General features: G+C 42.1%; 1 protein-coding gene across 1 annotated transcript in view; it reads left to right on the top strand.

Annotated features, from left to right (window-relative positions):
• Positions 1–13,283, top strand: part of Itgav (integrin subunit alpha V) — a 65,234-nt gene that overhangs the window by 19,244 nt on the left and 32,707 nt on the right. Inside the window, exons 3-9 of the mRNA XM_059258848.1 lie at positions 1,599–1,724; positions 2,495–2,539; positions 3,329–3,372; positions 3,787–3,843; positions 5,886–5,938; positions 6,665–6,867; positions 11,020–11,211. Of these exons, the coding sequence (XP_059114831.1) occupies positions 1,599–1,724; positions 2,495–2,539; positions 3,329–3,372; positions 3,787–3,843; positions 5,886–5,938; positions 6,665–6,867; positions 11,020–11,211 (720 nt within the window). The remainder of the gene's footprint in view (positions 1–1,598; positions 1,725–2,494; positions 2,540–3,328; positions 3,373–3,786; positions 3,844–5,885; positions 5,939–6,664; positions 6,868–11,019; positions 11,212–13,283) is intronic.

The following is a 13,283-nucleotide window of genomic DNA, read 5'->3' on the forward strand; positions in this document are numbered from 1 at the left end:
CAAATGATGGCTTTAATTTTTCTAATCCCTGCCCTTAAGAGGCCTTTAAAGTTAGAAGACTTATGAATGTGGCGGCGCACACCTTTAATTCCATCCCGCGGGAGGCAGAGGCAGGCAGATCTCCGTGAGTTCGAGGTTTACCCAGTGTGTTCCAGGACAGGCATAGTGAGACCCTGTCTCAAAACACAAAAACAAACAAACAAAAGATCTTAACTTAATAATGAAATTGGCAATGATATAAAGATAAAACACTATCCAACTGTTCTAGAAAAGTCTAGTTAAACCGTCATCTGAGTAAGTGTAGAAGAGGTCATTATTGCCGACAGTTTAAGGGAAGAGGTGAGAAAAGACAAAAATCATGCAGCAGAGACGATATATTCAAGACACACTAAAATAGGCAAAGCATCATTTGTTTGATTTGTTAGAGGTGCACGTTTATGTGGCTAATATGTTACTTGTTTAATTTCTCCTAAAAAGTGCTATTCACAAGGTCAGAACTCCCCTTCTCTGGCAGCTCAGTTTTAAGGGTCTTTGCTTGGAAGCACCCGGAGACAGCATGACTGTATCAGTTTGAAAGTCTTTTAACTTTGAGTTTTACTTTTTTATTTTACTCTATGATTTTTCCAAATGAGGCTCTTTGTGGGGCACTTCCTGCTTTCATTCCATATCTTGAGAGAGATGGAAAAGACAGGTATTTGTTGCAGGAACAGGGAATTTGTTGAATGAGAAATAAGAAGAGTCCAGAAAATCCAGGCATCAAACCCTCGGGCCAGTCCGCGAGGTGTGCTAACTAAGATGGGGGCGAGTGTGGGTTTCGGGGAATTGTGCAGCTGTGGGGAGGGAAATTTAGGAAAATTGATTGAGTTTTAGTGTTGTAGAACAAACGCAGCATTTTAAAGTGCAGATGAAGAAACCAGGGCCACTGCTTCTTGTTAGGCATGACAGTGTGGACAGTTTCCCTTTATAACCTGGGTGAGCAGTTTCCTGATGGAGTCCTCAGCAGGCCTGTGGGGCTTCAACCCCCAGCACTGGGGTGGGGGTTGATAAAACAGAACCAGCAAACTTGGGTTCATTTTTCTTCTCACTAAGCATGCCTTCTGCCCTTCAGCAGAGCCAAGGGAGGTAGATGGGTATTCCTGGGAAACAACCGTGAGAGAGCCTAGATTTTGTGATTCTCACCAGCCCACTGATTTAAGACACATCTTCTATGATATGTTGATATCGTGATTATATCAGTGGCCTGCAATATACAACTAAAGACTCAATTCACAGAGAGTATTTTAGACAAAGGTTTTTTTTTTTAATGGTTTAGGGTTATTTTGGACTAATAATTAGAAATAGTGATGCCTAGTCAGGATTGATGGTGAACATTAATAAGCCCATCACTCAGAAGCTGGGACAAAAGAATTGAGAGTTCAAGGCCAACCTGGGCTATATAGTGGGACCCCCCCACCCCACAAACAACAAAATGAAACAAAGCACTAGAAGTAATAATGTCCCCCAGGACTTTTGTTCACACAAGTACCACCCATTGCTTGTACTCCGAAGTTCCCCTTAGAAATCTGTTTCACACATTCATGTCTGCCTCCCCCCAACAGGCCAGCTCATTTCAGATCAAGTGGCGGAAATCATATCTAAATATGACCCCAATGTCTACAGCATCAAATATAATAACCAATTAGCAACGCGGGCTGCACAAGCAATTTTTGATGACAGTTACTTGGGTAAGTAAATGCAAAAATGTAGACTCTTTGTATGGAGTTGTGATGTATTTGCCCTATTTTGCATATACTACTTTAAGTAAAAAAAAACAAAAACAACAAAACTGGAGTAATTTTTTAAAAAACACCTAAAGGGCATACAGCATCTAATGGGTGTTGAATGTTTAGGTTATGCTATAATTCAGTAATTAAAACTGAAGACAGTGCTTATTTATACACTGCTAATAATAATAGCTAACCTTGAAATGTGATTCCTGTGTTCTAGGCATTGTCTAAGTGTTTTCTTTGTATTGCTCGTGGAATCCCCACAAGTCTGTAGAGTGCACCATTCCCATTCTCGTTTTGTGCATAATGGCGCTGAGGCACTGAGGTGCTGAGGCACGGAGGCCCAGCTGCTGGTCGACTGTGCTGTGTCCCAGCCTAGGCGTTTTGGCTACCCAACTTTTAGACAAGGTTTTGGTTTCAGGATTTATTGGTGTTTGTTCTCGCCCTTTGAATTTCTTTGTTATTTATGGAAACAAGTCACACCACAGAAGTAGGACTTGATGACTGAGAGAATCTGTTATTCTTTGTTCCTTTTGGGCAAACTGCAGATTTACCCTGTTTTTTTTTTTTTACACTCCTTTGTCTTAGTTTTCTAATAGGGACGCCCCCATGTTGAGTATTTAACTGACTCACTGCCTTTAAAATTTGCCTGCCATATGCATATGAATCTTTATCCCAGAGGAGAGAGAAGCTTCAAATACTCTGTCTCACCTTTCATTCCTGTCTAGGTTACTCGGTGGCTGTGGGAGACTTTAATGGTGACGGCATTGAAGGTAAGAAGAGTTTGGGCTACCCTTAGTCCTGGTCAACTTAAGCATTTGAAACACAAGACACTGAACATTTCAGCAATTTGCATCCATTACTATGGTATATACAGAAGGAAGAAAGTGTTGGGGGTGGAAACCCCTGTTCTCGGCCAGAGTTCTTCCTGGCAGGGCGGCCATGGGACTGGAGCTCTTTCCCTGTTCCTTTCCAGGCCCTGACAAGTCCTGTCTGCATGGAGAGGCTTTTCCTCTTCTGGGCTGTGGGCAGAGCTTGGGAGTCGGCTGTTCCTCCTTCCTCCTTGCCTTGGTTCAGAAGTCAGTGTAGCAATCCTGGGCATCACAAAGGTCATGCTTCTGGCCCCAGGCACCAGTCTCATTTCAGTTGACTTTGTATTGTTTTTCATTACTGTAAATACAGCTTTCCTTAGTTTCTCAGTTGATCTTTCTATTCCTGATTAATAAAATGGCGAGTGATTTGAGGTCTTGCTTGCTTGTGTGAGGTCCTGGCTGTCCTTGAACTCACTCTGTAGACCAGGCTGGTCTCTGCTGGGATTAAAGGTGTGTGCCACCACACCCAGTGTATTTGAGTTCTTGATGTTTTTTTTGACTTACAGATTAAGTTTTTATAATTTAAAATGCAAGGGTCCCTTCATATGCAACATCAATTAAAAAACAACTCTAGTTTGCTTTCTGCTAGATTAACAAAACTTAAAGCTCTCTGGCAGAATACCTATGTTTGTAAATTCCAGTGTTTGCCTTAAAAGTGAGTAATTAAGTGTTTTGTTTTTTTTTCCCTAGATTTTGTTTCAGGAGTTCCGAGAGCAGCGAGGACTTTGGGAATGGTAGGAGTGATAAAGATGGTTTTAAACATCTGGGCAGGGGCTGGGGAGATGGTCCGAAGATGGGAGCGTTCTTGCCTCACAAGCCTGAGGACCTCTGTTAGGACCACCGGCACGAATGTAGAAGCAGGCCCATCACACTGTAACCCTAGTGCTGTGGGTTCAGGTGTAGAGTCCGGTGGATCCCTGGGGCTTACCAGTCAGTCGTCACACTAATGCACGAGCTCCAGGTTTAGAAGTAGAGACTGTCTCAAAAAAGGACGAAGACACTCAGCTTCCACCTCTGGCCTCCACACACATACACATGCATTCTGTCCTCTATGCACATATCTCCACAAACATGTTCATAACCCCCACCCCAATCCTTAGCTATCATCCATTTGACTGCATGTCGTTTACTTTTGTTTCCCTACACAGGTTTATATTTATGATGGGAAAAACATGTCCTCTTTACACAATTTTACCGGCGAACAGGTATGCTGTTAAAACGTCACCCTTCCATTATAAGAATTCGCTGAAGAAAACGTGGCAGTGAAAATTCAGATGTCATACACAGTGTATCGTGACACGGCTGTGGAAGGGTCCCCCTGCCGCTGCTTTCTCTCGCGTTCAAGTGTGTGTGAAAGCCACAGTTCGTGCCTTGTGTTTTCAGTTTGGCTCTCTAGTCAGTCAGCACTTTGTAGAAATGGCTTGATGAGTCTACACGTACAACGCTGTAAACAGAATTCTCAGGCTTCAGTTCTTTTTGTTGTTGGTATTTTGTTGTTGTTTTCCAAGACAGGGTTTCTCTGTGTAGCCCTGGCTGTCCTGGAACTCATTCTGTAGACCAGGCTGGCCTCCAACTCAGAGATCCACCAGCCTCTGCCTCACAAGTGCTGTGATTAAAGGTGTGTGCCACCACCGCCTGCCTGGCTTTAGGTATTTTACCTTTGTTTTTTTTTTTTTTTTTTTTTTTAAAGATTTATTTATTTATTATGTATACAGTGTTCTGTCTGCACATATCCCTGCTGGCCAGAAGAGGGTGCCAGATCTCATTACAGATGGTTGTGAGCCACCATGTGGTTGCTGGGAATTGAACTCAGGACCTTTGGAAGAACAAACAGTGCTCTTAACCTCTGAGCCATCTCTCCAGCCCCTTACCTTTGTTTTTAACCAAAATATTTTGGTTTAGCAGACCGTTTTGTCTTTGCATGTTATAGGTTTTTTTTTTTGTTTGTTTGCTATTTTTTAAAAAAATAAAATTGTACATACACAAAAGCATAAAACTTCCCTTTGATGTCACTAAAGTTTCCTTAAAGAATGACCTATGAGCTGAGTGTGATGGTGTAGCACGAATCTTAGAAGGTCTTTTTAATAAAAACAAACCTGGAGCCAGGTATGGGGTGAACGCTGAAAGAGCAGAGAAACAGAACAAGCCACAGCTTCCTCACCTCGCCAATTCCTCAGCTGATCCTGTTTCCTCAGACTGGAAGCCTCTGAGTCCTTATCCAAATGGATCTCAGCTGAACTGCTTCTTAAAAGCCTGAAGGTTAACCGACCAAAAGCTTCTAGTTCCTGGTCCTCACGCCTTATATACCTTTCTGCTTCCTGCCATCACTTCCTGGGATTAAAGGCGTGAGTCACCATGCCTGACTGTTTCCAGTGTGGCTTTGAACTCACAGAGATCCGGGTGAATCTCTGCCTCCCAAGTGATAGGATTAAAGGTGTGAGTGCCACCATTTTCTGGCCTCTATGTCTGTCTAGTGGCTGTTCTGTTCTCTGACCCCAGATAAGTTTATTAAAGTGCACAATATTTTGGGGAACACAATATCACCACATGATAGCACACACCTTTCCTACCTGCCCTAGGGAAGCAGAGGCAGGTGGACCTTTGAGTTTGAGGCCAGCCTGGTCTACAGAATGAGTTCCAGGACAGCCAGGGCTACATACACAGAGAAACTCTGCCTCAAAAACCCAAAAAGAAAAAGAAAAAGAAAAGAATAACCTGTGTGTTTTAGTTTTATTAGATGCCCAAAGAGGCACAGTACAGATGTGTGGGGTTTTGATGATATGTACATAGTTGCACTGCAAAATAAAAATTCTTCAGTTAAGCTTAGTACAAGCTGTTCTGAGTGAGTATCGATGTTTTATAATGTTCTTGTTTGTGTGTCTCAGAGAATTAAGTTACAAGTTGGTAACAATAAAGAAAAAGTTTCACAGTAAGCAGAGAGAAAAAAAGACCTCCTAGTTTTGGTATCCAGGGCTGGAGCCTTCTTATTTCCTGGAGTGTGTTGGGCTTTGGGAGAGAGAAACCTCATGGTGGACACCCTGGAATGATGAACATGAAATATGTTTCACCCATAAATCTAGAAAAATTAAAAAACCTTATTAAGTGATTGTCATCATGTTAGTAGAATAGACAAAGACTGAAGCCCTAAATGCACAGAAAGAGGAAGCATCTATCAAAGGGCTATAAATGTGAACCACATGATCTGGTAGGATGAAATGTAAATGTTTTGTTCCATCTTCTTCTGCAGATGGCTGCATATTTCGGATTTTCCGTAGCTGCCACTGACATTAATGGGGATGAGTAAGTTTTAAAAAAATGTTTCCAGAAACTGTTTTCCTCTGTGTTTATAAATGCTTGACTAAAACTAAACAGTGTTTCTTCTGTTTCTTTGTCTGCTCCCTGTTAATCCTCTGTCACTCTAAGAAAGGAATTTGACACTCCCTAATCATGACTGTGGGGAAGCCTCCTAGTTGGTCCTAAGCTTTAAAATGGCTTACAACAGTGGTTCTTCACCTTCCTAATACCGTGGTGACCCCCAACCATACAGTTATTTCATGGCTGCTTCATAACTGTAATTTTGCTACTGTTATGAATCGTAATGTAAATATGGGCAGGATATTTGATATCCTGCACCCACAGGTTGAGAACCGCTGTCTTAAAGCATGACACTCTGATTCTATGCGTGATCTGCAATGCTTCAATGTTGCCATAAGAGGCTTGTGGAGCACTGGGAAATGGAGTTTTAGTAAGAATGTGCTGATGGGGGGCTGGAAAGACTGCTCAGTGGGTAAGAACACTGGCTTGTCTTGCGGAGGGCTTGAGTTTGAGTCACAGCACTCACATGGTGGCTCATAACCATCTTAATTCCAGTTCTAGGGATCCAGTGCCCCTTTCTGGCATCTGAGGGCACCAGGCACACACAGACATACATGCAGGCACAACACCCATACACATAAAATAGAAAATTAAGAGAAATGCAGTTAGATGGAGTTTGATTCTGTGTGTGAGGACATTCTCTTTTTTCAGTTATGCAGATGTGTTTATTGGAGCACCTCTGTTCATGGACCGAGGCTCTGATGGGAAACTCCAAGAGGTGGGCCAGGTCTCAGTGTCTCTGCAGAGAGCATCGGGAGACTTCCAGACTACAAAGCTGAATGGATTTGAGGTTTTTGCCAGATTTGGAAGTGCCATAGCTCCTCTGGGAGACCTGGACCAGGATGGTTTCAATGGTAAGATCAAAGTGATTTTCTGTGTCACCTGAAGAAGTCCGAAAATTCCATCTACAGAAGCTCTTATGAGCAAACACCCCACCCCACCCCACCCCACCCCCGCCAAGGTGAGCACATCACTGACACCAAATTTAAAAACAGGTTTTGTTTTTTTTTTTTTTTTTCTGAAAAATGAACCAACATTTTCAAAACTTGACTTTCATGAGCTAGACCGTCAAATGGTTAAATTCTGAAGGGAACCTTCGTTCCCGGGGAGCCCTCTGCATCCCGCTGCATGGCAGCGCCCTCTGCTGTCCGTCCATTGGGCTCCAAGTGAAAAAATAGCTCCCAGGCTCCTTGTCAAAGCAATGCTGACCCAATGCCTGCCTCAGGTATGAGTTTCCACTGATATTTTTATAGCCGTAGCTTTATAGTGGCCGTGAAACCTCACAGAGAGGTTGTATGCTTTTTCATGGGCACCTGTAAAAGGCTTAAGCCCATTGTTTTATAGTAGTCCCATTTGAATAGTTACAGATCCCTTTAAAAACAAAAGCTGGCTTTTACTACACTGCTCTTTTCCAGAACCTGAACTACAGATTAAAAATTAGATATGTGAAATATAGATTACAAGTTTTTTTTTTGTAAAAGAGTAGTACAGAGAATTGTTGATTTGTTTGTTTTATCAGCTCTATATATGAATACGCTCCCCCAAATGTAAATAGAAAGTTATTAAGAAGGAAACTTGAGAAATTCGATAGTACAGATGTCACTGACCATCTAGTGGAAAGGAAACGCCTCTACTCCGGCCTTGAGGACAGTTGCCTGTCGTATACCAGCCTGAATAACCATAGAGGATTTCAGGGTTAGTAAACACCCAGCCCAAGTTATATTTCGCTTCCTAAAGTAGTCTTAGCTCTTTGTTTTTCAACAAAGAACATAGCAGCAAGTGTAGACGAAAGCTCATAACAGGATGTGGAAAGACGACAGTCAGGCCAAATCATTACTTGGTGATAACAAAGCCTTGAGATAGGAAGGAAAACCGTTCTGGTTTTCTACCTTGTGGGTCCCTTGCATTGTCACTGGGTCTGTGGAACAGCTAAGACACGTGTGTCGCTTTGTCCCAAAGGTATTCCAGTCACTTTAAAGACATTTCCTGTGTATTGCCATCTTACTTTTCATATTTTTATTATGTTATTTGGCAACAACATTTGTAAACAACAGCAAAAATCTGTGAATTTTATAAAGTTTATTTTGGTCTGTCCTGGAACTCACTCTGTAGACTAGGCTGGCCTCAAACTCAGAGACACCCACCTGCCTCTCCCTCCCGAGTGCTGGGATTAAAAGCGTGCACCACCACTGCTCCGTTTATAAAGATTTTTTTTTATAAAGAAGTTTTAGATAAGTTTGGAGATAAATACCTCAGAAGTGTTGAAGTTCTATAAGAAACTGTGAATGGTAACGTCTCTAGTGGAAGATTTGCTGAGGTATGTTTAGGTAAATATGCTCAGATGTGCTGCTAGCTAACTCCAATCTGATTTTGTTCAGATCTGAGTTCCGCTGTTTCAGTCTCCCAAGTCCTAGCAAAAAGAAAACTTAGATATCATCAGAAGGTGAATTAGTTACTTGCTGCTGTTACCTGATATGCAGCAGCGTAAGAGAGGAAGCATTTACTCTGGCTTCCAGTGTGAGGGGATGCAGTCCCTAATGACACGGAGAAGCATAAAGGGCCTGGTCTCGTTGTGCCTACAGGAAAAAGCAGAGAACAGACAGGAAGGGAGGCCAGATAACAAGACCCAAAGGCCTGCTCTCTCTCCCTGCAACAGTAATCCACTCCCTCCAGCAAGGGTCCACCTCTGTGGTGTTCCACAGCCTTCCAGAACAGCATCATTACCAGTGTTCAAACTCATGAGCCAGTGGGGGTGGGGGACAGGACACTTCACATTCAAATCACAACAAAATGATATGGAAAACAAAACAACTAACTAGTGAGGTTTCATATTTTTGTGTGGACAGGGTAATTTAGTCCAGTTTTTGTCATTATTGCCCAGCAAAATGAAGCGGAGCAGAGGGAATGAGGTGACACCTAGAAGGGACAGCCGAAGCAATCAGAGGAGGAAGTGACTTCATGACCATGCCAGCCGGTCCAGACAGGCAGCCTGGAGAGAAGACATACACAGAGTGCCGAAGGGTTTAGAAGAGAGTTTATATCAAACAGATTAGAGCCATCTTTTGCTGGGAAATTACTAATTAATATTTTATTATTATTATTAAGAGATTTTCTATTCATTTTACATACCAACCACAGATTCCCCTCACCTCCCTCCTCCCGCCCCCCCCCCCCCCCCCAGCCATCCTCCCCAACTCTGCCCTCCATTCCCGCCTTCTCCAAGGCAAGGTCTCCTCTGGGGAGTCAGCAGAACCAGGTACATTCAGTTGAGGCAGGTCCAAGCCCTTCCTCCCTGCACCAAGGCTGCACAAAGTGTCCCACCATAGGCACTGGGCTCCAAAAAGCTAGCTGATGCCCCAAGGGTGGGTCCCGATCCCACTGCCTGGGGTCCTCCAAAACAGTTCACGCTAAACGACTGTCTCACCTAGTCCAATCCCATGGGGGCTCTTCAGCTATTGGTCCACAGTTCATGCATTTCCACTAGTTTGGCTGGCCATAAAAGAAGACTGACTAATTAATATTTTTACTGCATATGTCAATTTGAAGTTATCCTTTAAAACTTGGAAAGGGTTAAAAGGACTATTTACACCATGTAAGTAATTATTTCTAAAGAATGACATATTCTTAGGGCTTATAGATACCACATAGTCTTTTAAGTGCTGAAAATCAGAGGTAAATCAAGACTGGCTGTGATAGGGCACACCTTTAATTCAAGTGCTATGGAGGCAGAGGCAGGCAGATCTCTATGAATTTGAAGCCAGCCTGGTCTAGGTAGCATGTTCCAAGTCAGCCAAAGCTGCATAGTGAGATCCTGTCCCAAGCAAAACAAAACACTAAGAAACAAAGAGGGTAGTCACCTATACACATTCTTAGCCGGGCAGTGGTGGCACACCTTTAATCCCAGCACTGGGGAGGCAGAAACAAGTGGATCTCTGAGTTTGAGGCCAGCCAGGTTTACAGAGTGGGTTCTACATAGAGAAACCCTGTCTTCAAGAAAAACAAACAAACAGAGAAGAGGGTAATCACGCACACACATTCTTAAGGAACCCAGCATGCAATAGAGTGTGTATATGTCAGAAATATTTTTTTAAAAGGCCACTAGAATATGATTCCCATGGTGTTTGAGATACTCCCAGGCATGGTGGTCTCACATAAAGAATGAGCAATCCAGACATGTTTGGTATCTCAGGAGATGTCACTGAGGAGGAATAAGGTGGTTTAGTACAGTAAGGATATCAAAGCAGTTTGGTGTGGCTGGTACAGGGTGTCCTTTAGAAGCCACAGAGACATCCATGTCTAGGCTGGTAGCATCAGAGAAAAAAGAAATTGGTGTATTACATTCATTTTCAAGCTAAGAGTGGCCACCGTGACCATTTAGTAACATTTAGGATTGTTTTAAAGAATTAAACATTTTACATGCTTATCTTGTTTCAGTATAAATTGAACAAAATCAAGAAGTCAGAACTTTGAAATTTATGAACCAGATTTTAATTTTGTAAAATAAAGCTCATGCATGAATTAGAAGGAGGAGCAGAGTGAATTTTAGATGAGGATTTTCATGTATCCTCATCCCATCTGTAATTTAAGATGAAACGTTTTAGGTCCAGAAAACTGAAGTCTCTTTCTTGTCCAAGGTCAGACCCAGAACATCTGCCTCCAAATTAATGTCATTTTCCACAGTTTTCCTTGGATCTCTTTGAACTAGAATGTCACTTTTTGTTTTGTTATCTGTTGTTTTGAGAGTCTCACTGTGTAGCCCAGGCTGACCTTGAACTCAGAATCTTCCTGTGTTAGTCCTTTGAGTGTTGGGATTATAAGCCTGTGACCCTATGACAGCCTAGACTGTTACTCTGCAGAACTTGAAATCATCAGTTATTGTAGCTGATGGGTTGTATGAATAGTATTAGCACTGAGAATCTCTTCTGGCCATCCTTGCCCACTCTCCTAATTCCCCATTCCTCCTCTTCTGCCATTCATCACCTCCACCCTGCTCCCTTTGTCCACAGATATTGCAATTGCTGCTCCCTATGGTGGTGAAGATAAAAAGGGACTTGTTTATATCTTCAATGGGAGATCAACAGGCCTGAATTCGGTGCCCTCTCAGGTCCTCGAGGGGCAGTGGGCTGCTCAGAGCATGCCCCCAAGCTTTGGCTATTCCATGAAAGGAGCTACAGATGTAGACAGAAATGGATATCCAGGTACTTTCCCACAAATACACGTGGCTCTTGGCTTTTTAAGTTCCCACAGTATTAGTTATTCTGCTCTTGATGTCATTCCATTTAATGTTTAAATGCTGATGAAGACTTTACTGTCATTGTCAACAGGGACAGGAAGAAAACACAGCCATATTTGATGGGAGTGTACAATATGAACATACACTTTTTATTTATTGTCCTAAAGCTTATAGTAAAGTATCAGAAAAAAAATTATAGAAGCGATAAACAAAAGCGAAATGCACATTCCAAGTTTTGAAAGTGGCATCCATTGATGTTTTTAATGAGCTAGTATTTTTATGGACTGGTGCAATGATTGGGGTGTGTGTGTGTGTGTGTGTGTGTGTGTGTGTGTGTGTGTACACCCACGTGTATGAGTGCACCTGCATGTGGAGGCCAGAGATTGTATCTAGTGTTTCCTTTGTCACCTTATGTCTTGAGACAGAGTTTATCACTGGAGCTCATAAATTTGGCTGAGCTGGTTGAGAAAGTCCTAGGGATCCTCCTGTCCCATCCCCCTCCCCTCCCCCATGCCAGGATTACAGATGCATATAGCACCATACCTGGGGGATACAAACTTACTTTACTCCTGGAGCCACCAGCCCAGCCTGGACCAATCACTCTGATTTAAAAACTAAACAAAACAAAAAACAAAAAAAAGTACCATTTCATTGAATTTTCTCAATTACAATTGTGTGAGATGTAAGTTAAATTAGGTCACAATAAGGCCATTTGGTGGATGTGAAAAGTAACTGAAAAAAGGTAACTCACCCAAGGTTTTCCACTGGGTTAATCTGCAGAGTAAGACCATCAGTTTAGGATTTTACACCCTTTGAGTATTATAATGGATCTAGAATCAAATGGATCCTTTTTTTTACATGATATAAAATTTAGAAAACCCAGATGACCTTGGTTGTTGAAATAGCTAATCCGGATTCTATGTATAAACTCAGTGACATGCTTATGAGTACAATATGTGCATTACAGAGCTTAGTATAGCAAAGTATATCTTTCCATTTTTTCTCTGATGCATCTCTACTTGGTGATTGTTTGAGGCAGGGTTTTGTTATGTACTCCAGGCTGTCCTGGAACCCACAATCCTCCTGCCTTTGTCCTTTGAGTGGCTAGGATTACAGGTATGCAGCACCATGCCCAGAGCATCCCTTCATTCACATGTGTATACACCCACACACATATATGCATACATATATATGAGTATATAATACATGGGTTTTTGTTATTTTATGTGCATGGGTGTTTGGTCTGCATATATGTTTGTGCATCATGTGTCTTCAGTGCCTGCAGAGGGCAGAATAAAGTGTCAGATCCCCTGGAACTGGAGTTACAAACAGTTGTGAGCCACCATGTGGGTGCTGTGAACTGAACCTGGATCTGCAGGAAGAGTAGCCAATGCTCTTTAGTGTATAAAACTAAACTTATGCATAAACATAAAACATATGCATAGTCTCATATGTTTTTGTTTTTTAATTAAAAAAACCCCCAGCATCATGCTTTATATGCTGTTCATTGTATATTCCTTTAAAATTTTAGGAACATTTATTCTAAAACATGTATTTCACATTTCCCATTCTAATAAATAATTGTGTAGTATCTTATTATTTTACCTTATATTTTGGAATTTATATCTGTATGTATAATTTTATTGTATGCCCCTAAATATTTCCTTAGGACCAAATTCTGTATTTGTTATTTCAGCAGCATGCTGTTTGTATGTGTGTGTGCACGTGCATGTGTGTGCACTGTGGTAGTGCTTCTTAGTATATCTGGCTGTGTGCACACACATACTTGTGCATGCACTGTGGTAGTGCTTGTTTGTATGTGTGGCTGAGGGCACATGAGGAGAGTAGAGATTGTCTGTGGAGGTCAGAGTATAACCTTCTGGTTGATTCTTGCCTTTCCACCTTATTTGAGACAGGGTCTGTATGCTGCAGGGTAGGTTGCCTGGGAGCTTCCGGTTCTCCCATCTCCTAGTAGGAACATGCTAGGATTATAGATTTGTACTATGTCCTGCTTTTCCCTGGGTTCTGACAATCTGA

Source organism: Peromyscus eremicus, chromosome 4 (assembly GCF_949786415.1).
Source record: "Peromyscus eremicus chromosome 4, PerEre_H2_v1, whole genome shotgun sequence".
Classification (NCBI taxonomy): domain Eukaryota; kingdom Metazoa; phylum Chordata; class Mammalia; order Rodentia; family Cricetidae; genus Peromyscus; species Peromyscus eremicus.